The sequence below is a fragment of the Corvus hawaiiensis genome, chromosome 6, assembly GCF_020740725.1.
Source record: "Corvus hawaiiensis isolate bCorHaw1 chromosome 6, bCorHaw1.pri.cur, whole genome shotgun sequence".
Classification (NCBI taxonomy): Eukaryota; Metazoa; Chordata; class Aves; order Passeriformes; family Corvidae; genus Corvus; species Corvus hawaiiensis.
This window is the reverse complement of record NC_063218.1, coordinates 23,349,431-23,376,005: the sequence shown is the minus strand read 5'-3', so window position 1 is coordinate 23,376,005 and position 26,575 is coordinate 23,349,431. Positions and strand designations below refer to the sequence as shown.

At 41.6% G+C, this 26,575-nt stretch overlaps 1 protein-coding gene across 11 annotated transcripts in view; it reads left to right on the top strand.

Annotated features, from left to right (window-relative positions):
• Positions 1–26,575, top strand: part of TTLL5 (tubulin tyrosine ligase like 5) — a 127,114-nt gene that overhangs the window by 77,518 nt on the left and 23,021 nt on the right. For all 11 annotated transcript variants that reach the window (XM_048308154.1, XM_048308153.1, XM_048308160.1 and 8 more), the window contains one exon: positions 24,573–24,750. In XM_048308154.1, the coding sequence (XP_048164111.1) occupies positions 24,573–24,750 (178 nt within the window). The remainder of the gene's footprint in view (positions 1–24,572; positions 24,751–26,575) is intronic.

Below are 26,575 nucleotides of genomic sequence, written 5' to 3'. Positions count from 1 at the left end.
GTTAAAGTTTCTGTTTTATTTTGAGCAGCAATCTGAAAATACTTCAGAATTTTCCAGTCACAACTGATAGAAGATTCCATCTTCAAACCTTTTAGGAGTCATTTAGTCTTTCACTACTTCAGTTGCTTTGTTTTTATCCTCAGAAAAAGAGTCAGAAAGATGCCTTAAGATTCCCTGTTGAGTTATTTTATCTTCTTGGCTGCTTTTATCGAATGGCTGAAATACTGGGAGTTAAGAGTTTTATGTAAATCTGGAAATGAAAAAAAAAATTATTGAGGCAGTGCTGGATTACTTGGTCTGTGAACTTGAGTTTAATGAGAGAATTCCAAAAGGAATATCAAGGTTATGATATGTGGAGATGGCTATCTTGTATTGTAAATGCTTTTTTGCTACTTGATTGTTACATTGGAGCAAGCAATTCATAGAGGGTCATCTGATGGGTGTTAGCCTGTGCTCAGCGCTGGCTGACTGAAGAAAAGCTTCCTGTTTTGTTCCATTAAGATTCTCGTCTATCAGTTACAAAATTCAGCAAGGATGGAAATGTTCTGTAAATGGGTCTCTTATCTGGCTTGCACTTGGCTCCAGTTCAAACATCTGTCTCTGAAGTGCAGTCCTCACAGTTTTTGTATGGCTCTGTGGTAAATCTGCTGCTGAAGGTCGTTAGAAAATTTTGGTTTGATGCTTGCAGTCTGTAGGATTCAGGCTATTCTTTTAGGCAAATCATCTATCCCTTTAATTCCCACTCTCCCAATACTGACTTAACTAAATGTATCTCAATAGAAGTTATCCCTTCTTTTGTTGATTCCTTTTCTTTGCATGAGATGAGGTGACAAATTAGTAGAGTACTTGCCAAAAGGCAAAGGAGGTCTTAGGTTTGTAATAAAGAGACAGGGGACATTTCTGGATATGTTAAAATGTTATTTTAGAAATCTGCGCTGCTGTGCATTTTGAGATTTTTTTTTTTCACTTTCTGTAAGCATTGGCACCATTTTCACTCAAATGGTGGCCTAGCCTGTTGCTGCACCTCAGACAAAGAAGCCTGCAGGGCTGCAAAAGAGGTGAAATGTTCCAAGTTGTGTGTGGCCTTACTTCTAACTACTGTGACATGACTGTCAACCTCTGCCACATTTGCTGCAGACCTGCCTTTGTTGCCCTCTGTATATCAATGAAGTTATGCCAAATCTGTTCTCTCCTTCTTTAATCCCAGTCCTGTCTCAGTGCTCTGTCTCAGTTCTCAGCTTCTCAGTCCATCGGGCAGGATTGTCACCCTTTCACATCATGCTGTAAAGGCACTAAATGTGATTACATGTTTTGTAGTAGAGTTACTGAAGATTACCATATATAGTTTTTATCACAATTTTAGTAAAGTAATCCAAGGACCACAACCATGAAAGTGATTCCTCATTATCCGGTGAAACTACGAGTCAGCTGAAGCCAAGACCGTACTAGAACTGCTCTTAAAAAAGCATTCTCTTGAAAGCATTCTTGGTTGTATAATAAAGGTAAAAAATCAGGTGTTTAACAGAATGAAGCTTGTTGATTCAGAACATAAACTAGCTTTTAAGTACCTGTTAGCAAACAGCTGCATAATCCCTAGTTGTGAGGACAGTAGATGGAGGTTAGTAGAGGCTTCTGGCACTGGAATTTGCAGCTGCTATGCCACTTGTTTTTTGAAAAAGACAGTGGATTTCTTCTCCAAGAATTACTTGGGCTCTGCAGGTCACTAAATATCTAAGACCTGGACCAAAGCTAGCAAGAAAGATGATTTTTTTTTTTTTTTCCTAGCTGGTACAGATTTCTGTGTTTTCAGTGGGCACTTTGGATTCAGCAGCAGCCATCCTTGCTCGTGTTCATCTTGTAGAATTCATAGGAGCAGTAAGTTGGCAAGAATTCAGCAGTGAAATGGTCAGTGTTTTCTCAGATCTCTGTTTCATTAGGTTCTTGCTCTTTCATAACATTGATCTCAAACCTGAAGACTGACCACACACTTCTAAACTGCTCAGCATATTTTTTCCTTGGATTTTCTGACAGACTTATTGAATTTGGTTAGGGCAGGCAGGCAAGCTTCCTTGTCATCAGTCAGAGAGTAGAATGGCAGTCAAATTTATATTACAGAGCCTGTGAAGGGCTACTGCAGTCAGAGAAAAGGGAATTCTCTTCTTTTCCTTGTGTCTGAAGTACTTCTTAGCTCATAATTTCTGCCAAGGTGCTCAGGTTTATCAAGAAATGATGTTTTGTTTGTAGACTGTCTACTCTGGTTTAAATTATATAAACACATGCTTTTTCAGTTTTCTGATCTAAAGGGGTTTTAAGTGTAATTTACTGTGGTATCACTCTCATTGATAGTAATAGCAACAGCTCTCAGGGCTTCACAGGCTGTGTGCACATACCTGCTGTCTGTCCAGGTTCCCAAACAATCTCTGCTTTGTGTATTTTCTTTTTTACTTTTCCTTGCCTAGAAGTATCAAATAGGGTGGGAAACCAGAAGATGCTGACTAGACATTTAGCATCTCAGATGCTTCTGGGTCACATTGCATATATTTACAGCTCATGTACAAATCAACAGTGTGGGTGCAGGAAATCCGGTATTCTACTTAAGAAGCTTCCTGTGCTTGCTCTAATAGAAACTGTGTATCAATTTGTATGCCAAAAATTCTACACAGCAAAATGATTGTACACTCTGCTCTCTTGCACACCCCAGCTCATGAACTAAGATTGCTGTGCTGCATCCCCTGACAGACAGTCTCCCAAATCAGGACCTTCCTTTTAATTGCTGGCCTTCCTTAACCTGGGCTGGGTAGTGGATACTTTATGTCCTCCTTCCCCACCTAGTGCCTACTACTGCTTCTTGCCAATTTTACTGCTAGGGGTACATGTGCTATGTGTTCTAGGTTTCAGATGCTCTGATCACACCAAGTGTATATCCTTTGGACTTGGGAGGAAGAATCCCAGGTCTCTTCTGAGAGTTTTCTCTGAGCTGGTGTATTTGGCTTGTCTAGTTTCACTGAATCTTTGAGTGTTGCCAGAAAGACCCCAAACAGCAATCACCAGCTAATTATAGTTCACTGGTCTCAATCCTTTGTGTCAAAGGGGCAGTTTGCTGTGTTTGACATGAAGGGAAGGTGAAAGTGGCTTTGTTGTTTCCTCAGTTTTTATTTTACATTTTGGAGCTGTGGAATGTAAAATAAGAAGTCACACTTGGACCCTGACTGGCTCTGAAGAGCAGTGAGAAGAGGGAGACTGAAATAGACAAAAGATGTGAAGGGTGATTCTTGCAGGGATAGAAGGGTGAGTAGTTGTCGGGACAGTCTTGCTTTTTTTGCAAGACTCTTGAGCTAGGCTGGGGTAGGCTTAGCATGGCAGAAGCAGCATGGTATTGTAGTAGGGGCTGTGGGAGAGAGTTAACTATGTATGGGCTTGCAGCTAAAAGTAAGGACAAGAGAATTCCTAGGGATCTTGGCAGCTAATGCCAAGTTTTTATAAGAATAAATCTCTTTCTCTGTGTTACATATGTGTTGCCTTGTAGTTCTGGGTTGATGGTAACTTTATTCTTTTCCAAATCATTTTTTTAAGCTCCCTGCAGTTTCTTGCAAAGTGGAGGCTACCTGGCGGCTCTCCGGTGCTGCATTTGCCAAGTGTTCAGAGCCTATTTGTTTGCACAGCATCTAGGTGTAAGGTAACTTGGAGGCTGTGTGGCACTGATGCCTTTGGAGGAAATGAAGGGAGAAAGCAGCAAGCACTGAGTGTTATACAGTAGGCCCTCGGTTCAGTTTGAGCAAACTGCAGTGACCTTAACACCTCTCTCTCTAAGCAGTACAGAAGTGCCAGAGCAGCAGCAGCCCAACAGCACTGAGTCCAGCCCTGTGCTAGCACAGCCGCATGTCTGTTCCTTGTTCCCCACAGTGCCTGTTCTCTTCTCTTTACCTTAATGCCTGAATTCAATTTCTTTATTGGAGGCGGAGGAGTAATTGAGGGTGGGTTCAGTGATTTTTCTGTGACTTCTGTCTGCATCGCCTCAGCAGCTCTGTCATGCTGATTCTGCCTGTGGTCCTTGAGAGGCGGCATTTCTGAGAGCTCCGAATTTGGGGTTTTTTACTTCCTGCTCAGAAGAGGTTTGAGGAGAGGAGGTGAAAACTACTACCTGGGTAGCTGTACATTTTTGCAAGTCATCCCATTTCTAGTTTGTGTATGTTCTTCCTCTCCATGTGCATCCATGCATATTTGTGCCTGTAGCTCCTGCCTCAACAGCCTCTTGCCTTTTGTTGTTTTTTTTTTTTCCATGCATGTCTCCCAGGGTCACCAGTGACAACTTGTTAAGTGTGGAAGTGAATTGGCTGACTTAAACTTCAGAAATACATGGCTCGCCTTGTATTTTTCTCTCTCTCTCTCTCTCTCTATATATATATATTGGTCACACTAAGGAAACTTACGTTGTCAGGGCCAATTGCTCTCCATCCTGCTTGGAAATTGCTCTGGGCCTCAGCACCATGGATTGGCACAGTCCTCAAGGATCCCTGCTTCCCACAGCTAGACCTTGGCTCTGTCTGTCTGGAGCCTCCAGGAGAGGAAAGGCGGAAAGCTCGTGACTTGCCCAGACAGTCTGAGGCCTGGCCCTGCAGCCTCAGCTCCCCAGACGCTGTTGAGTCGGACTTGGCTGGCAGCCGCCGCACTGTTACTTTTCTGAGGTAATAAGTGAGATTAATCACAGGACCATTTTCAGAGGCAAAGGAGGTTTGTGCTGTGTGCAGGGAGACCGTAGGAGCCACTGCTCGGGCTGTGAGCCGGAGGTGAAAACTGGGGCCTCACAGCAGGGCACCAGTGCAGTTGTGCAAGTGTGGCCTCCCTACTTGGCTGCTTCTGGGAAGCATTGCTGGAGCTGCAGCCTGATGCATCTCCTGGACGGGCCCTGGCTGAGCACAGGGGGCACAGATCTGCATTACCTTCGTCTGCTGGCCTTGCACAATCACATCTTTGCAAATAACTCTCAAAATTTGAGGGGTGCCAGGCTTCTTTTTGACTGCATGACTTCCAGAGGTTTCCTCCTATTCCCTGCAACATACTTTGGAGAGCAAGCAGCCCACATTGATAGGCGGAGGGGAATGACAGGGGTTCTCCTACCTTCTCCTAAGCCAATACTGCATAACGGGTTTTCTATTTTCAGCTGCCTCCACAAACTGACCTTACTCTAATGTAAACACAGGATTTGCTATCCTGGACCGGACTGCTAATCTCTTAAATTCTCCCATCCTCTGCTTCAGAGCAACTATCCCCACCGACATCAGTAGAAACACAGAGAATGTTCTGATGGACAGCAGGGAAATACCCTTTCTGAGGGGGAGCTAGATTTTGCCCTCTAACTGCTGATAGCTGGCATGTAGTTCTTGCAATACTTAGTTCTGCATAGTCTAGTGTTGATATTGTCATTAGTCATATATTTTACCTTCTGCAAAAAATGTAGTCCCCCTGAATTGCAGCAGTGAGTTCCACAGGTGTGTTGCATATTATGCAAAAGTTTCCTTCTTTAATTTTTTCCCAGATTTTGCCAAAAGTCTCTGTACCTGTAATAAGATCACATGAAGACAAACAGAAATGCTTGATTTATTTTCTGGCACTATTCATTCTCTATCTTTTTATCATCTCCCTTCTTGTTTGTCTCTCCTAAACTAAACAGTTCCATTCTTTTCAAATTCTAAATGGAAATCTTTCTGGCCCTCTAATAATTGTCTGGCTATCTTTATAGAGATGACAAGAAATGAAAACAGTACATCAAGTAGGAGTAAAATGTTAGTTTCATGTAAATAACACTAGTGTATCTCTAATTTCTATCTCAACTTACGTGTACCAATATCCTGTTGGCTTCTGACCATGCTAAACACTGAGTTTTTTATTAATATGCAGTTGTTTTTCTTTGATTATTACAGTAAGTGTCAATCTGAGCAACAGGTATAAGTAGTTCATTTTTTTCAGGGATTTTTTTTTTTTCTTTCCCCATTCCTTGCTAGGTAACTCTCCTTTTCCTGCACTGGTGGATTTTGTTGGCTGTGATGGAAATTGCTTGATCTTTTCTGTTCTGTTAAACACCTAATTGAATATAGAACAAGTTGAGATCTCCTAGTGTCTTTCTCTACTTGACTCATAGTATCCCCCCAGTAATCCCTGATCTCCCGTGTCTTTGAAATACACTGTATCAGTTCCAGCTATTTCATGTTACAAAGTGACGAGCACATCTTCCTTTCCTCTGCATTTATTTAAACCTCTTATTCGCCATTAAAATACTTGTTTTCCAGAGTGGTTTTCAGAGGGTTAATGTGCCTGTAGTTCTCATGGGGGAGATCTACTCTGCTCCTTACTTTCTGTAGGAATGAGGGACCCTGTAGTCTGGTGCTCTGTAGGAGTGGCTCTGGCTACAGCAGCCTTCCTCTCTAAAGGAGTTCTGAAAGGGTTACAAGGGAGCCTTGGCTGTTTCTTTGAGCTATTTGGAAAGGACCGGCCTCAGACAGCTTGGCAGGAACCTGGGGCCCTGTTTTTTCCAGCCCAGCCCTTCCTTCTGCACAGAGCTGTCAGGGAATCCCACAAATGTCTGGTTTTCCCCCTTTCCTAATTCTTTTAACTGTATTTTTATCCATCTGTGACTCTTCCTCACAAAAGGATCTCAAATTTTATCCATTGATTTGCCTTGCACGTAGTGAAGTATAAATGAAAGCTGTGCTACCATGCCATAGCTGTTGGAATTAGTTCGCAGTTGTGCAGCTGAGAAGGGCATTGGGAAGTTCCCCAGAAGAATGTCCTTTCTGGCACTGATCTTAAGGCAGGTCCACCTGGCCTAAGAACAGAGGGATTGAATGGGCCCATCTTTGAACTGTGCTATTCCTGTGGGTTACGGTGAGGCACTCTGAAATCTCAGGGCTTCGTGTTCTGTATCCTCTCGAACAGACATACAGAATTCTGCTTTGTAAAAATGGAAATCCTCTTTGTAAGCCAGGCTTATGAAAGACAAGGTTAGTGACTTTTCCTTAATTTGCCTCATGCTCTCCAGGACTGTCCTGAAGTTGAACTCATTGTGAATATTTTGGAGATTTCTAGGTCTGCCCTGCACTTTTCACTTCAAGAAAATGGAGGTGTAGTGGGTAGTGTGAGAAGGGAAGTTTGGCTACTTGTGAGAGCAAAGGTCTTGAACAGCTGTGTTGAAGACATTGGTGTTGTGCAGCTGAGGAAGAGAAATTGAATTAGGATTACACTGCTATCTCAGTAAGCCTGTCAAATGCTGGAAGTAGGGTGGGATCTGAGTTCCATGTAGAAAGACTTCCAGAAGGCAGCCCTCATGTGGGGCAGTCTGTGGACAACCCTACGAAGTCAGCAGCCAAAGGACCTGGAATCAAGCTCAGTTGAATTAAGGGTTTCAGTGACCAAGTACAAATGCCAGAGCAGGAGGTAGCAAAAGGGGCCAAAGGGTTTTCCTTCTGACTAGGCTTTGTTTTGGAGCTACCTTCCATTGTACAGTGAAGTTTCCACCAGCAACGCACATTCGTATTTTCCATCCAGCCCAAGGTCATGCTTTAGCTTGGCTTCCTCAGGATGAACAGTGTTCTTTTTGGTGTTTTATACGGTGATATAAATGGGAAATCCCTGCAAAAGCACAAAGAAACCCCTTTCACGTCCGTGAAAGTGTTACTTGGCCTTTCCTGTGAAGATTCTGCTTTCACCTAATTTCCCCTAGCTTTCTGACTGTTAAAGTTTTGTAGCTGACACCAGAGTTTGCGAACTGCATGCTGTTGGCTCTATGTCAGCCTGTTACTCTCTAGGGTTTCTCTGGGCTGCAGGTATCAAGCAGCAGCTGTTTGTGAATCACGCAGAGATCCAGTGTTTAACAAAAGCCCCTTTTGAAAAAGGGGGAAGGAGAAAATGTAAAAAAAGCCAGGATTATTTCAGTTCCCCTGTGTATGTCATGACAGCTTTGCTTGGTGATCCTGTTCAGTAGCTCCTAGGTGTAGGTATGTTGTGTAATCTGAAGAAGATGCAGCAACCAGAACTCCACTGTGGAACACCAACTTTTTGTTTAGGGAATAGTGTGACTTATAATAATGAGTTACATTTGTGGTTACTAATACTTTTTTAGTCTCTACCCAGCACTGGATACTGTCAGCCATTGAGTAGTTTGGCCAAAATGCTCTGGGCAAGAGAACTTTGGTTGGTTATGAGCAAGAAAGCTCACTCAAAAAAGCTTGTTACTCAATTGTCCAGAACCAGTGCCAATTACAAGAATTTTTTAAGTGCACTGTTAAGGCTGGGCTGTGCAGTGTCAGGATGGAAATACCAAGAATTCTTTATTACAAGCAGTTATTTCTAGGATTTCATTCTGTAGCAATAATTGAAAGATATCTTCTTAAAAAAAAAGGCAGGGAAGAGTGGGCAAAAAAGCTGGGTAGTGCTTAAAGATACCAGTTTCCAGATACTCTCCTATTGCAAACATGGCATTTTTATTAATATTTCTTATCTGAGAACTGTTCATAACAAACCAGATGGGGAGATGCCAGGCCAGCCTGGCTGATTCAAATCTACTTAAAACTGGTACTGAGACAACAACCTTTAGTAAAAGGAATTTAAGAGACCTCTGCTGGGTGGTTGGACATGTGAACAGGCTCCCCAGGGAAGTTACCATAGCACCAAGCCTGCCAGAGTGTTTGAACAATATTCTTGGGCACATGGTGTGACTCTTGGGGTGTCCCTTGCACAGCCAGGAGCTGGATGCCGGTGATCCTTGTGGGTCCCTTCCAACTCAGGACATTCTATGATTCTGTGTTGCTTGGCTCCTTTGCTTGAATTTCAGATTGTATCTGGCTCAGTAAATGTCTTCCACTCCCCTTTCTATCTTTCTGCTATCTGTCACGTGGGACTTAACTGAAAAGTTAGTCAAAGATGATGTGGCAGTGCTGCACATGCTATAGGCAGCTGGCTGTCAGGGATGCTTCACCTGGGCAAAATTCATCCTCTGGAGTAAAAGGGCTGTGACTTTCGTGGTCCAAACATTTTACATGCATAAAGATTTCTTCATTTGCTTACTACTGGAAAAAAAAATTAGAATCTTCTCGGTGAAGAATGTAGCCAAGTTGGGCCATGAATGTCTTCAGTGCTGAAGATTCTGAGTTTTTTCACAATATAGCTGAGAAAATGTTCATGTTTGGTAGACTGTATAAAAATGAGGAGGAAATCTCAAGTCTCGACCATCTGTTTGTTTTTTGATATTGGGATAAAGGTGCTGGTGAATAAAGAGGTATAAGCTTATCTTCATTTATCCTTTTGAAAAGTTGAAGATGCAGAGACTTGAAATTGAGTAAGTTTAGGAATTTTGTTTCTTGGTATACTGGTTCTTAGTTCAGAAAAACTTTTCACAGTCAAATTCTGAATTTCAAATGAGAATTTTTTGTTATTTGTTAAAGACAACATACTCCTTAGTGTAGTGACTTCTACTTCCCATTGCAGTTTCCTAAGACTTCAGTGGTTGTGGTGTAAGAAAGAACTTGAAATAACTTCTTAGAAAGAATGTTCTGTTCAATACATTTCTCATCTCAGCTCCACTAGACACTTGGGTATGATTCTTTGACAGTCTCATGATGCTAAAGATTCTGGCTTCTCTGTAAATATCTTCTGATGGATCATAATTTGAACAACAATTAAAGGCTTTCTGATTCAGGCAGTCAGCATGACAAAGAGAACACAGTCCCATTTTTTGTGAAGAAATCAGTAAATCAAAGTGTATGTGGAAGATTTAAGCACAGGCCCAAAAATTCAGCCCCACAAGTGATTCTTCATAGACTTTGCTGTTCTTAAGGTTCAGTGCTTTGATGAGCACATCCCTTTCCAATAAGGAACTGCGTATAATATCTCCAGGGTATTCTCCAGGAGAGTGAGATTTTCATTTCTACTAACAGTGATCCCCCTCGCCTTCTGTTTTCAAAATTCCTTAACAAAAAATGAAGGAAGTTTAGAGTTATCCCTTGTGAACAATTCTAATGAAGGCTGCCAATTAAGATTGTTTGGAACAGCTGTCTTTCATAGAGTTTGGTTTTGCATATTGACAGTTTGCTTATATATCTTCAAATTTCAAAAACCTCAAGAAACCTCAAGAAGGAGCTGTGTTTTAATGTGGAATTAGTTTTGTTAAAAAATCAGTGGGAATAATAACTTCTCTGTTATCAAAGTTCACAAATATTCAGTTTTTTTTATTTTAGTTTCTATAAGTAAGCACATATAATAAATTTAAAAATATTAAGTAAAATAATAGATACTGGAAAAATAATTTTGAAACCCCAGTTTTAATAGTTGGATTATTTTGGTATATTTAAAGAAACTTGGATCCAATCCATCTTTAGTCATTTAAATATTTTGTTTTTCTGTTCAGGACATTGTTTGCATAACTGATTTTGCTTTTTTCAAAGTTCAGAGTCATGTTTTGATTTGTTTCTGAAATCCCACTTTCCTGCTGCTGCTGATAACCTGAATGATTTAAATATGGAAGTATCCTCTGCTATTCAGAGGACAAAATTTATGCATCAATTTCTAGGTTTGTTTTGTGGTGTAGAGGACAGAATATGGTTCATGTAGTGCAGAGGTTTTCTCTATTGATATTTTCTAAATAGAAAAAAAGTTGTTAACGTTCTACGATCTCTAAAGCATTGCAAAACCTGAATGAGTGTAGACATTACTGAGAAGCATTTCTGTGAAAGGGAAAAGAACTGTGGTGCTGAGTATTTTGCTGTTTGCATGTTTCCCTCTGAAATTATCTAAACTCCTGGTATCATGTAACTTTATGAATTGTGAATTATTATGCTTGTTGCTACACAAGGGTAGTTGTTTGTGTGTTGTTTATCAAAATCTCACTCTGGTGTTTATGGTGTATATTGTTTGGTAGCAAAACCAGGTACCAACTACTCCTGTCATTTACTTTCAGGTTTTTTCTAACACTGTTAACCTTCATGTGAGAGCTTGCTTACCATCTTACACTCCAATGAGTTTCTAGAGCCTTAAACACAGTACACAACATGAAGGTTAACCTCTTTGCAGATGTTTCTGTGTTCACCTCAAGCCTTCTGGAGGCCATGTTTGGACTCTTACCTGTCTGTACTGCAGATGAATTTTTTCTGAAATATACCAGTTGTGGCCTTTGAGTCTGCTCTATTTAGAATATTTGCTGAAACATCATGAAAGGCATCAAGTATAAAGAAGCAGCATGCAATGGCGATTTCTTGATGGACACTGTTGTTATTGTCCTTGCTTGATGTGTCCTATCTCTGATAGGAGGGAAGTCTTGAAAGGCCATTGTTCCACGAGTGGCTGGGGTATTTTAGTCTGCCCTTTTAAGGGTTTAGCATCTGCATCTTTGATGTAATCAGAATTCCATGCAATAACTTGGTGAAATTCCTGGGGTAGAGATTCCACGGTTCCCATCTGTGTTCCTGAGTCTGGGAGCTTCTGACTTACTATACAGTTTTCTCTGTACTTATAGGAAACAATTTCATTTTGGCTCTAGAAAAAGGGATTGGGTTGGAGTGGAATATAGGATTGTGTAACTTTTTTTCATGTTTAACCACAAATTCCACAAATGAAAGCTGCTGTACTTCCTCTGAAGATACCTACTCTTGGCTTTTGGTTTCCAGAGTCAGTAGAAATATTCAACCCCCATATACAGTCCAAAGACCTATCAGTTAAAAGGCTTACCCAAAATCTGTCATTAATGAATCCAGAAAAATTGCATCCCTAAGGAAACAGCACCCTTCCTAGATGCCTATTTTCAAACCCCAAGGGGAAAAGATGGGTATAGTGTGCAGTTGGGATGACCAGCAGAGCTGGCACAACTGCATTGTAGACTCTTCTGTCCATGCTGGAGGAGAAAACATAACAAATACAGGTGCCTGGAAAAAACGGAGATAATTTAAAAGCTTTTTTCCTAGGTCTTGCAAACAAAACTAGTGCTGACAGTCTCTACCTCCTAGCCTGCAGTTGTAGGTAGAGACAGAAATCTCACGAAAAATACTTCAGGCACTGGGTGATCAAGTAAGTTTTGTGCAACTTGAGCATTTTCTGCAGACAGGATCTGAGAGAGAGGGATCTTTCAATGAATACTGGACTGAATATTGAAGTGTGGGAGCTGCATTTTAGAATGTGCTGTCTCATCTCGTGGTAGTATACAATATAATTATCTCGACATCCTTTTACTCATCTTCCTCTAATGACAGACTTTGTCTGTCATCAGATCTATCAGTTTCCTGGAGAAAGATTTTGTTGGCCCAGTTTACCAAGATAAACCTGAGCCTTTTCTGTAGTTTCAGAGGTTTAATTACAAATTTCCTGTTCTCAGTGCTTGTTTTCTGTCAGCTGGCCTTCTTGGTCAGCACGTGTCTTGCTGCCTGCTGGGGAAAAGGAGACAACTGAATGATTTGGGGCTCTCCCATGATTTTCCACTGCACCACCTGTTTTGGAAATGGTTGTAGACCTGCCAAACACGCTGAAGTGGTTAAGTGTACCAGCTCCTAAAGAAGCTGAAGGGGAGGAGTGGTTCTTGCCTGATGGGTTTTCAAAGGGAGCTCAGACTTTGATGTTCTGTTTTAGCAGCTGCTAGATACAGTGCCTCAGCCCTGTGCAGCACTTGTGGCCCCAGCCTTCATGCATTGTATTCTTCTTTACACTTGCCAGAATGGAGAGAAGAAAAAAAAATAAATTAAACCAAGAGTATGGGCATTAGCAATAGTGTTGCTTTGTTATATTTTACACTTTGAGTTACAGTGCCTTGTGCCGCATGCCAGTGAAGTACCTTGCACTTAATTGGGCCTATTAGAGTAAGAAATTTATTTCAGTTCAGCTTTCTTTGCCTTTCTATTTGCTTCTTCCTCACCATCTTCTGCTTTGTCTGCTTCCAAACTAATTGCAGTAATTTTAAGCTTTTGTTCTGTAATGACCACATAAAGTAGGCAGAGATTTACATCTATGGTGCACCAGAATTCCTTGCTTAGTCTAGAGGGACTGGATCATCTTTTCAATAAGGATTGAGGGAGGCAGAGAAATGTGGTAGCTAAACCAAGGCTTCATATAAAGCCTCTGTTAAAGCAGGAACAGACAACACTCTGCTGTATCTGCTGAAGGCAGTTTGCTGGGAATTTCCCCTTTACTCACTTAACTCTTCACTGCCAGAAATAAGATCCTGTAACTCAATTTGTTCCACTAATATTGAACTTCATTATGATAATGTGAACTCCTCTCTGATTTTGCTTGTTGAAACATTGGTTTACTGGAAATGCTGGAGGCTGAACTCTGTTTTTGGGTGAAGAGCCAGATAGATCCCAATAGTAAGAGTAGAATGGGGACTGCAGTCTGTATAGTTTAAAACAAGGAGGCCAAAATTGTGGTAAACTGGAATGGTCTCTTTTGGCAAGGCAGTACACTTCTGTGGTATTTATCTCTGGAGGACGAAATCCAAAAAAAATAGGGAGATTCTTGCTCTGCAGTACTAGCTTTACTGCAGGTAAAGCTTTATAAAAATACAAGCCTTTCTAGTCTTTTCTTGCAGTTCTTTACAGTAAATTCTGGTATGTCATCACCCAGGCAATAGAGAGGGACAGATGCATAGGAATTTCTGGGAAGGAAATGTCACTACTGGTTTTTCGTCTTTGTTCCAGTGCTAGCTGTAGAATTTCTAAATTATTTTCTCTTTCCATATTAAAAATCAATAACACCTAAATCAAAATTGAACCTGCCATTCTGTTCTGAAGGTTTTTTTTAGGCTGCATTTTAGCTATCAACAAAACACAACATATTTGCTATTTTCTGGAAAGTAGTTTCCTCCAAGTAGGATGTCTCTTGAGGATTCATAGAAGGAACACTACAGACCTGGTAAACTTCTGTCACTTTTAGCCTGTGAAAAACCTTGCTAGGAATTTGTGCTACCTTGGTTGAAATAATAAGCACTTTTATAAAGTATCTTCCATTACCTCTAAGGAAGTTGGGTAGAGTGAGGGAATAATAGCACTTACCTTTTGCAATACAAATGCAGTGCTTTGTGGCCATCCATGAGGCTTGCAGGGATTTAAAAAAAAAAAAAGGTGTAAACCAATGAGCACCACACCCCTGGTATTGCTTTGGTGTCAGTGTACCATGCTGCTCTTAAGATGGCTGAAAGTCTATATCATGATAGTATCTATCTGTGGTCTCTGTATAAGTAGACTTTTTTTCACATATTTTTTAATTTCTGCAACGTGTGGGATAGGATGGTCTCGCCTATGCATCATATACAGTCACTGGGCCAGCTTCTTCAATAGGCAACAACCCGTGCTAGAGTCTCTCTGTGTAACTGAGCATATTCCACCAACATCCCCTGATTATATTTTACATAACTACTTTGTTACAGACTTTAGAAAGTGTGTGCTGACACAGACATAGTTACTTCTTCCTCTAGTCCATTGTTAAATGTTCAGGGAGCCACAGCAGGTGAGTCAATCTTCGTACAGGAGGTGGAGGTAAAAGAATTCTCCCTTAGCTCCAGCATAAACAAACTGCAAAAGGAACCTGAGGAGGAAAAAAATTCAGTTTAACAGGTGGGAGATCACTCTCAGATGGAGTCTATTTGGTGTTACACCTTGTTACCTTATAGAAATCCACTTGAAGGACAAGGAAAGCAGAAACTACATATACCTATGGAATTGAGTTTATAATGTAGGGCAGATAAGAATGCTAGAGGTGCTGCTTTGGCCAGCATATGAGCATCATCAGGTTTAGGGGACTGTGCAAATCTGTCTTTTTATTGAGAAGCTAATTCAGCTTCATTACATTGGATGTAGGCTGATAAAATTCAGTAGTTTAAAGGTAGAGGTCTCTTTAGGACCTTTACTCTGCCCTTGTATCAGTGCTTGGGGAATTATTCAGAAACAAGAGACTACTAACCACAAGCATACAGCCTCAGAGCAAGGACCCAGAGAAGTGACCTTCAGTTCTTGTTTTGTATTTTTTTGTCTTTTACTTTATTTCAGCAGATAGATATTATACGACTTCAGTTGTATTACTGAATGGTAGCACAGTAGATGCATCTTACTGGTGCCATGCTGCTTCTCTGCCTCCTTTACCTGGAACATTTATCTTAATATAACTGTGGCCAGCTGGCTTTCAGGTGACACTTTCCACAATCCCTGATAGGTGAATTTGTAGATGTTTGCTCAGGAAGTACAGAACAGATTCTAGCCTTCCCTTTAGGTGTATAGATTATAAATGTAGAGTTATTGCTTCTTTTGTGAAATTCTCATATCTGGCTGTAATTCTTGAGATGTATAGTCATGATGTCAGGCAGCTGTATATTTCAGCTGCACTGTCCCCATAGACAGACCATCTAAGCTGCCAGATTTATCAAGTCTTCTCTAAGACACACTCATAAGAGAGTCTTCATCTACCACATAACAAGGTGATAGTTGTACTGGATGTCAAGCCAAGTTAGTTGTTTTAATTAATTTCAGTGCTAATTTTGTGGAATCTAGAGGCTTGACATGCTCTTTAGAGGTTTCAGTGTACTAGATATTTAATATTTAGACAACAAAATAGCCAGAGTTAAGTGCATGAGATGTCTCTACTGCATGGTCATACAGCACTAAAAATTTTATCTGGGCCTCAAGTGGTATGAGATCTGGACAGCACATCCTAAGGAATCCTTAAGGCCCTCTAGTGTAACACCATCCTGTGCTATGTCTTTCATTATACTGATGGTGACAGGAGCATTTAGCTCTGGGCAGGGGCAGAGCTTTGAGTACTCTCCCCTATCTCATGAATCCTAACCCTGCAAAACTCAACAGCCTGTTTTTTATGTCTGTTTATTCTTATCAAGTACTCTAGATTTCACCAGTTTAGCCCAATTGTAACTTTTCACTTGCCTCTTGGGATTTAAAGAGGAGCCTGAGCTTCTTCATTCCCCATTTTCTTACTCACTGGGATCTTGCAGCTGCTGCTTGAGCACATACAGTGAAGAGCACCACACTCTGGGAAAGCTTATGCAGGAGGAAACTTAATGGAAAATATGAAAGGAAAAAAAATGTGTTTGATGGACTTTTAATATAAAAAGGGGTAAGAAAAGAAAAGGAGGAGGGGGAGATTTATTCACTGTAATAGGAACCAAATGTTGGCTTGGACAGCAGCTACAGTCTCACTCTTTCCCTGTAAACCCTGTGAGCAGCTTTTCAAAGACATTACAGGGTGCAGGGCTAATTTAGTGGTCCTGACTTAACCCCTGCCTCTCTAGAGAGAGGTAAGGAGTATGGGTTTTCAGGAGAGATTAGTGACTTTAATTACAGACTCAGTCAAAAGTATATTCTAGACAGATAACAGTGCCTGTTTACTGTTTTCAGCCTTGTGTGCTACTGCTGCTATCCACCCATAAAATGCAAAGTCTGCTTGTGTAAAGCACTAAAAAAGGCTTTATGTCTAGAAATAAATAGAGCCTGTAAGTCTTTTTCAGTTTGGTTTTCAATAAACTTGTCTACAGTGAAAGAGAAAAAGTAGAAGAATGTCATTACAACTCATCTTCATCAAGTTGGTCCACTTGATTCATGCTAGGCTTTTACAGTGGAACATCTTCAGTGAGGAGCACCTTTCCTGTCTATAAGTGGTTCCATACTGCATCTAATTTTCTGGTCCTTTGGCTTCTGTGAAGTGGGTATATTCACTTCAGAAACTTTGCCTGGACTAGGATTAGCGATCAAATTTAAGATAGCACTTAACACATGTTCTTAGTCTGAATGACTTACCTTAATAAAAGCAGATCCAGACAGTACGGTGAGGTAAATTCATTGGGTTCACCCTGCTCTGGCTGAACTTCCTTAATTAATTAATAGTTTGAATTTGGGGCTGAGTATGCAGGACCACACAACACAGTTCAGGCAGTTGCATGTCAGAGTTAAGCGGGTAATCCTCCCCAAAACTTCCTTATGAGAGCAAAATGATACCAGGTTTCTGTTTTAGTCTTACCGTATATATGTCTTGCTGTTAAAATATTTTTGCAGGCTGCAACTGTGCTTGCAGGTGTGGAAATACGTGCAAGAAACATGAAGCCAGAAGTGCCTTCCACTCAGTAAAGCTCAACCCTGTGTTTGCACTAATTGAGGGTAGAAAGGCTGTGTGATTTTTGTTAATCTAGATCACTTGGAGGAGATATGTTCAGTTACTGTCATTACTTCTCCAGTGACCTGATGAGCCACAATAGGATGAAGACACTGAACTTTGCAGTCAGCTGGCTGTTGGTTATCTTCTTGATTCAGCCTTTCTGCTAGTGAATTTCAGAGCTGCCATGTGTAAAAAGAAGAAAAAGCGTTGTTTACCTGCCAAGTATTCCCCAGATCAGAGAGATTGACAGTATTTTGTAACAGGCATGAAGCCAAGGATGCTACTAGGGGCCCAACAAAAATTGTCTCCACTGAAGGGTAAATATTTGATTTAATTTGCTGAGACTGGCAAGTTTAGTTCTTCTGAAAGTAAGAGACTGATAATGCCAGCTAAATCCAGGAGTAGCTGAGATAGGTTAGGCCTTGCCTGAAGAGGTTTTCCAGTGCTCCCTAATCTTATTCTGCCCTTCTCCTCCTAGGCTATCAGAAGGCTGTTTTGATGCACCTCATTTCTAACCTAGCAGGTTAGACACTTAACAGTCATGACATTGCCTCATGATGATGTAAAAGGCATTTAATTCCTGAACTGCATTGCCTTTGTTATAAGAAAATACTTACGTTCCAAGACCCAGGTTTATCAATGGCAAGGAAACAGCAAGAATAATTTTCAGAAGCTAGGAAGCAGGAACTAAATTATCCAGCAACATATACCAGAAAAGAAGGAAGCCTGTGGACTTCGATAGTACTTGTAGAAAAAAGTGAAGGAGCAAGAAGGCAGTGGGCTTTCCTTGTATAGCTATTGTGCATGCACATCTGGAATAATAAAGTGGAAAAAGTTCACAGAAAAGCAATGTGCAGTCAAGGCCAGAAGGGACTGAGTTGAGGAAAAAGAAGGGAGTTAAGGATGCCAAGGCTGGCTGAGCTCAAAGGAGACATAGTTCTGGTAATGAAGGTTTAGTCCTGAAATAAGAGGAATGTCATATAATAAAACAGAGAAAATTTAAGTTTAATTGGGAATGTTGGGGGAAATTCTTGACACTGAATGCATACCTGCGTGTGGAGTTGTGCAGCTGAGTGTGACACATGGACTCCTACAGCCACTGAAACGTGTTGATCCTGCAGCACAAGGAGATAATTTGGATGCTTTTCCTCATGTATTTGTTTCTGAATAAAATTCTTGTAACAATATCAGTTCTCTCAGCTGAAAGGGAGAATTGTGAGAATAGCAGAGGGGGACTCCTGACATTTGCTAGATATTATGCATATTAAAATGTCCTGGAATGCTTGAATTGTTCCTCTGGTAACTCTTACATTTAACCTGTGAATGGATTTGGAAATTGTAGTTAAATCCACAAAATTTTTCATGTTCTTTGCCTAAACCAACTCAGTCCTAAGACTTTGCACATGTATGTTTCGCAGCTTCTGTTTTCTCATGGCACAAATATATGGAGGGTAAGAGCCCCTTTTGTAGGTAAAATAGCTTGAGCTGCTGGGAAACAGGGGAGCTGAAGAACTAAAGGTGAAACTATTTCAAGATGCCTCATCACTAAGAGAGGAAAGTTTGATTGAAGGTCTGTGACAGAAATGTTCTCGCATCTCTGCACCACTTCTACCATGGGAGACTGTACTTGTCACTTTGAACTGGATGTGAACCCAAAATGCAGTTCTGCAAGTTGATTGTGCCAATGCAGCCTTAACAAGATGCTCATTAACTTTAAAAGCTTTTCCTTAGCTTCTCTTGAAGAGTACAAAAGTAGATTGCAGGTCAGGTGATGGCATCCTCATTTTATACAGGCCAGCTGCTTCCTGCCCCTTCCCTGTCTTCAAGTACCTGTACCATGGTGAGTTCTGGACAGCTCCCAGTGCCTCAGATCTCCAAAATCCCAGGCTTAGCTCTTTTAGGTATATTCAAAATGCTTTGTTCGCCCCTGGTGTTTAGTGAAACTATTTTTCTTTACCTTTGTAACACAGCTCATGCTTATGTTACAAAGCAGGAGGCTTTTAGAGGCTTGCGTGTTCCAGCAATCAGAGCTACAGTCCATGCTAAAATGTAGACTCTTGCTGACTAAACTGCACCAAAGTTGCTCTTTCATAGACACTCCTGATAACAGCAGAGGCCAGAAGCAAACCATTCTCAGAGACTTGTTGCTCTGTTTTTCAGTTTTTAATTTATTGCTTTTGAAGCTGAGGGGAAGGAAAGAGGGAGAAAGACAAAGAAAGGCCTTGAGGCAAGTGAGAGGCCCAACACTCCTGCATCCCAGCCAGGCCCCCAGCATCCTGGGCTTTATCCCACTCTGTTTATCATTGCTCCGTAGCCAGCCCCAATCTAGGACCTATTGTTAGGGATGGAAGAAACACGCAGTGTGCCAAAGAAAATGTTCTGTGTTTTTCTGAGTGCCTGAACATAAGTCAGCAGGATGCTGGGAGCTGCCACACGAGACAGAATCATTAGTTACTATGCCAACTACTTTCTAGCAGCTGGTGCTCACCAAGGATTTGTACTGAAAACTTCCTAGACTTGTCATACTGTCTGAATGCCCTGTGGGAAAGAAACTGCTGCCCAAGATTGTCTTGCATTCTTTGGCAAGGTGGGAGCACTGATTTATAAATGCGCGGCCAGCAATGGCTCTTGTTCCTCCTTAGCTCCAGCCTTTACAGGAAAAGATGCAAAGTACTTTCATTGTCAGCTTGTTTCCTTGTTTAATAGGATAATAATTATTTTTTAGTTTGCTAGACCTCCGGACATACTGATTTCTGCTGTGATCCTATCAGTTCTCACAAACTAAGCAGGGTTAAACAGAGAAATATTCTTCATGAATGCTGAAGCTTCATTTACACAATAATTTGAGCCTAGTTTCAATGGGATGTAGACACTTTTCAAGTATTTCAAAAGTGCCTGCTTAGTGAGTGATATATGGAGAACACCAGAGTACTTCATGAATTGGTATTGTTGCCTGCCACACAAGAATCGGTATCAAGCAAGTGCCCAGCTGTGCCATTGGAAGAAGGCTTCAGTTGAAATATAAATGTAAGCCTGATGAGTCATTCTTTTAGTACAGACTTGCTGTTTGTCATACAGGTCTTTGGAACTATGAGATCCTCAGTGACTGGTGTTCTGGGGTCTGGTCTTGTCTACAGCTTTAGTCCTTGGAATTCCCTTCAAATTTTTTTGAAGTGGAAACAGAAGCCAGCTCTCTCCTCTCTTGTAAGAGCTGATAATCACACCCCTTCTGTATGAAGACCAGATTTCATAGAGACTTTTTTTTCTGTAATCAATGAACAAGTGCATTAACATTTTATTAGTATTTAGTATTTTAGTATATTGACATTAGTTTCTAGTACAAGTGTAGGTAGTTGATTGCATAAAGGTTGCTTACTCTAGAAATGAGCTAATGAATTGGAAAACGGAACGAGAGTAGAAAGGTAGTTTGGAACTAGAAAACCTAGAGATGAACATATGGTGTCCTAGCCCTTTTAGACTGGATCCTGAGCATAATCGCATGGTGATGTGTTGAAAATGGTCTCAGACGCAAACCTGTATCTTTTGTGGTACAAAAAAACTGCAGCAGAGAGGTTGTATGCTGTCAGTGAATTCGAAGAGGGAATTCTGGCCCAGCCTTTATGAAAACTACAGTTGAAAGAAAGGAACACAGTGGGTTTCTTGCCAAAAACACTGAGTAGCCTGAAGAGCTGCTGGAAGGACAGAATCTTGCTTACAACGGATGGGCCATAATGCCAAAGGCTGAGATTTCCTGTGCATAGTGAAGGCCTGAATCCTGGCCAGGTCTCTAAACTAAGCAACTCATAAATAATCCTGAGCAAGCTATGAGAAGATTGCTCACAACCAGCCTGGCTGACAGAATGAAACCAAATCTTTTCTGGTGGCACAGGCAGGAATTTCTGTTTCCCATTTGCATGTGTGTGCATATGTGCCTAAATCTGTTGTCTGTACATGTAAAGAAATGAATCATTACTGTTCAAGCAACAATCCTGATTTGAAAACAAGCAGGTCTGTGAGTACTGACTCTACAATCCTCATTTCCATTAGGGGTGTGGAGGTTTTTTTCTGGTTATTTTTAGCTTTGCCTAAAACAGTGTGAGTTGTGAGAAAGCTTTTAATTCAGTTTGGAGTATTTATACAATCTCCCTAAAAAGTGAACTCTTTAGTATCCATTAAGGTGTGAGGTCCTCTACAGCTGTTTTGCAGCCTTCATTATGGTGCTGAACCTGTTGTAATTTTCTTAGGCAGAACTAACTTCTGCTTAAGGGTGCAAAAGTGCTGTCATGCTTTAGTAAATCATCCAACAGGCAGAGACTGAGAATAGGAGATGCTCTGTGATGCATTCCTGTGAGCATGGCAGATAGACTGAGAGCTGGAGCACGTCTCTGGCAGCAGTGTATTGAGTCTCAGATCCTAAGCCCTGTTCTGTACCAGGGCAAACATTGCCTTAGATGTAATATCAGCACTTGATAATACGTTATGTGGGGACTTGTCTTCATTTGAGACCAATTGGGAGGAATGTCCAAAATGAACATCCTCTGGTAGAAGGCAGGTTACAGCCATCCCTCCCCCACCAGGTTTGGAAAAAATTTTCCTCGGAGGAAAGTGAAAATAACTATTTATTTAACAAGCAAAAGTGCATGCAGGCACGGGAAAAAGACTAATGTCTAATAACAAAACCTCTCGCTGTGGAGAGAACCTGGTAAAATTCGAAGTCTTTGTGGTGTGGCTCTTTCCTCTCCAGAGCTGGGGTTCAGCATGGGCCCCTCCGGGCCATGGTGTAGGGTCTCCCAGTGATGTTCTGATGTTGCTGAACAGTCTGGAAGAGAAGAAGAAGAATCCAAAGTCCCAGGAAAACCTCTTTCCTCAGGTAATGAACAAGAAGCTAGCTAAAAAGCAAGAGAATGCCACTCTCTTCCCTGCTGCAGAAGCCAAGAGCTGAGAAGCGAGAGAACAAGTTATCTGTGTTTTTGAACACAGCGCTGAGGGAATTCCACTGCCTTCCCCCACCCCGCCCCCTCTCAGGTCTGCCTTCAATACACAGAAAGGCACAGGATTCGTGTCTGGGCATAGAGCAGGCGATGGGGGATACAGCATCATAAAGTCACCCCAAGACAGGACTTCACAAAACTGCAGATGAAATACCTCTTTATGAAAGTGACCCCAAGACTGGCAAATACACTGGCTTTCTGTTGTCAAGTATTGTATGTTTGTATTATAGAAGGTTGAAGTTATGTTTTGCAACATAATGCATAAATGCAGAATAATGCATGTGCTTCGATTTCTGTCTGTAAATAAGGAAAACGTGTAGAAGCCAACAGAAGCATATTCAATCCAGAAGGATTCTGCAGGCCATAAGGATAAAATCTACTTAGGCAAGCAACAGTGTTTTCAATATAGTGTCTAGAAAAAAAAGTAAGTGCTGTTTTGTTGTGTCACATGGAGAGAAGGTATTGGAACCACAAGGAGTTGCATGCAAGACTGTGCTGCTGCAAGAAAATGTTAGTCAAAGTTATTGTGGTTTTGCTTGGTGTTTTTAAATTTAGTTCTTCCTAAAGGATTAATAATGTAGTTTCAACAGTGCTTTCCTGGGTAATTTAAGCCAGGCTTACCTGGGCAATATTATGTCCAGTATAATGATTGAAACAGAAAAAGTGAATTAGCAGGCTAGAAACCCAGTGAGAGCATTTGAGAGTTCATTGAATTGGACAAAGGTTGGAGAAAGATAGCAATCCCAGTGCATTTTTAAAAAAATCAGTCTTAAGTATTTGTAATTCCGTAACAGTTAATCCTTTGCCAGATACCTCAAAACAAAAGAAATGAGAATCAGGCAAATGTTACTATAATTTTGCCATTTAGATAGTGGCCCTCAGAATACCACAGACTGCAGTCATTGTACATCATCTCTGTGGCACGAAATCTGGCTATTGGCAGGTCCAGTTTTAGTGGAGTTTTCATTTATATCAGTTTTGTCTCTTGACTGTTACATTTTAGAAATGATCACTTGATCCTTAGCCTCATAAGCATTCTTTTGGATCAAAGGATTAATTTTATGTATTGCAGGTTCTGAACTGGAGGTAGATATGGGAGGAGTTGGAACAGACATTAGTTTCTAGAATTAATAATATAACTTGAATGAATAGCTTAAAGAGTGTTTGACCAAATTATTTTATTTCTGAATATTTTAAGTGTTTGCAATGACAAAGTTTTTGGGGGAAGGAGCAACACATTCAAGGCAAGCTGTGATATGTTTAAAGAATCTAGGTTGCAAGTTTTGATAGGTTCCTGAGGCAAAGAGATTGCACTTAACTTGCTTGCCAAAACCATGACCTACACGCCAAATTGTGGCATGAAAGACACCAATTATCTTTTATGTCCCAGTTACGTATGATGTGGATAGGAAATAAAAGGGAAGTCTGCCCTGGGAATCCAAAGGAAATATTTGGAAGTAGTGGCTGAGAGAAATGTGACAGAGATCAACAGACACTTGGGAAGCTCAGGCATTGAGGCTTGAAGGTTATATTACCCAGAGTGTCAGGATTCAGTGGGTCTTACAGCATCTGTCTTGTGAGCACAGAATGTGTGAATTGCTGAGCCATTGTAGCCTCTTCAGGACACCTCGTGGCCCTGTCAGTCTGCCACCTGCTCTCTGCAAAGCCCCTCAGTCTTGTGTAGAAGTGTGTTGGTGCTGCCTTCTTGCCAAGGCTTACAAACTTCAAAGCAAGCCAGTGAGCTTCTGTTGGTACTTATCATGTTGCAGGCCACAGCTGAACTCCTACCATGTAAGCCTGGGTTGTAAGAGCTCCTGCCTCTTTGCAGGAGGCCTTTTGTCCTTTGGGAAAGGATTGCATTGCTGTGAGGATGAAAGTAATGAGCCTATCTCACTCCCCCCAGGCCTTTTGGATTGTAACTGTATGGAGTCAGTATGTATCCCAGTTGCAACCTCACCCAGCCAGTCCTTCGTCCTCTCTGGATGTTGTACGTCCTCTCTGGATGTTGTACTGCGTGTCTGTTTCTATTCCATTGCCACTGCAGCATGTATGTGCTTAGTGTAAGCCTTGTGTTACTGTATTAAAGCCTCTACAAATCCAAGTAATTATCTCATTAGTGATGGGAATCAGTCTTTTTCCTGCTGCTATTCTTGCCTGTCTTCAATGCTAGTCAGCCACAGAAATGATCCAGTTTAGAGTTTTTATTCTCCTCTCCTCTTTTCTCCTCAAGAGAATGTCTAGCAATATAGTTCCAGCCTGGAATTCAAGAAAGGCCTTAGCAGGAAGCAGTTGGCACATGGCACCTCTAGCAGGTGTTGTGCTTCCTAAAGCCACATAGTGCAAATTCATAGCTGGCTAAATATTAAGAGATTTTTTGTAAGATGCAGTGCCTCATAGACAGGAGTCCTTGTATGCAGAGTGGTGAAAACATGACGGCTCTTCTTTCCTCAGGGCGCTAGAGAATCATCATTTTGCCTTGGAAGGAGAGATGGAGAACAGTGTCTACAACAAGGTTACACGGGGTCCTCTGGCACATCCCAACTATCACCTTCAGTTTGCTGTGCAGCAGCTTCAGCAGCAGAAACTTCAGTCAAGACAGCTGTTGGAGCAAAACCAAGCACGGCAACAGGTAACTAAGAGAAAAACCTGCCTGGGATGTAGCAGTGCTGACTAAGTCTTAGATGTGCAGAAAAACCCAGAGACAGTACATAAGGCACAGATTTTGTGAAGGAAGTTGCTCTTAAAGTGGGTTGCAACAAAACTAGTATTACCTGCAGTGATTTTGTTAGCATTTTCATGCTGTGGTTCGCAATAGCTTCTTCCATTACTCTTAACATCTTAAAGAGCTGGAGGAAATACGAGAAAGGGCTTGTATTACTGATGTTCTGGATGACACCTAGATGCCAAAGGTGGACCACTGTGGAACAGCATTTCCATTCTGCCTGGGGAATCTTTCAAGGTTATAATGACTTAATTGATACACTTGTTACCTTACTTTGTTATTATGGGGAGAGAGATATATTCTGAGTGATGTCCAAAAGGCTTCCCTGCTAAAAGGAAGGAAGCCTTTGGGTGAACAAACCTTCATTCTAAACAGCTTGGTCTCCAGTAGCAAGGAGCTGTTTGTTCACAGTCTGGCATGACTGGACTCCCATGAACAGACCTGTTCAGACATGGAGGTCTGAACTCCCACTCTCCCTCCTGTGAAGCAGATGAGTCATTAGTCAGGGTCCTTGAGAATAGGTTATGGGCAAATTGCCCTCATCCTTTTCTGGGAGCTTCTTGAAGGAGAGGCCCTTCTGCTTTTTGCTCCACGCTCTCCTTCTTTCAAGGCCCTTACTTAGCCATGTAATTTTCATCCTCAACTTCTCTCACCTACAGTCTTCTCACTCCCACTCCATGCAGGAGGTCTTCCTTTCATCTCTGTCCACGGGGCTCTGGGCAGGCAGATGTGGCTGCTCACGAGCTCGGGAAAGGGCCGTAAACTGGCTTGTGCCTGTGAAGAGGCTGGAGCTGGCCATGGGGCTTGGCTGAGCCCTCTTCTAACTGCTGACATTGAGCTGATGTTATTCTTGGCCTGGGGCAGAGCCATTACTCAGGAGTTTCTGTTAAAATGATTCTTTGTTAAACCTCCTCTCACCCCCACAAATTTCCCCCTCCTTTCTCTCCCTCCTTTCTCCTTCTGAGCCAAGCATTTTAGAGTTGCTGTATTGAGGCTATTGCCATGCTGCAGGGCTTAGGCTGCACTGAATTTGACATTAATGGGGAAAGATACTTGGTGAATATGGGGGCCTTCAGACTTTCTGTCATGAATAAAATGTTACCTTAATAAAATGATTGTCTCTTGGACACTTCCTGTCCAAGGTGTTGTATGGAGCTAGCCATCTCTCCTCTTTCAATCACAGTTGCATGGCTCCTCTGATGCCCCCTCTGCCAGTCACAGCATTACCCTCATCTTCCCCTGCACCCTGTCTAGTTTTCTGTCACTGACCTCTTCCTTCTGCTAGTTAGCTTCTCAGACTTCAGTCCTTTAACTTGGCCTTTCTAAGAACTGCCTTCTCTTTTCTGCTGCTTATGCATTCTCTGACCTGCATCTTCCCGCCCACACTGCTTTGACTTCTGCACCACCCTTTCATACTGACCCTCATTTGTCCTCCCTTTTAAGCTAGAGTTCATGTAGCTTATCCTAGCCTGTGTGGCTTTACCACATTTCCTTGTCAATGTCACCTATGCTACCTATCTCCCATTGCCTGCTGTTTCCTATCTCTTCCTTCCCATGTACTGAGATCTCCATCCTTTGTTGTCTTGTCTGCCACATTCAAATTTGTCAGTCTCCCCTGAGCAGAAGAAATATATCCGCCAAGATTGAAGGCCTATCACTTGGAAGAGTGTCATCATCTCTCTATTTTGGGGAATGCATGCAGGATATCTCCAAGACTGTTTCATCTGATTAT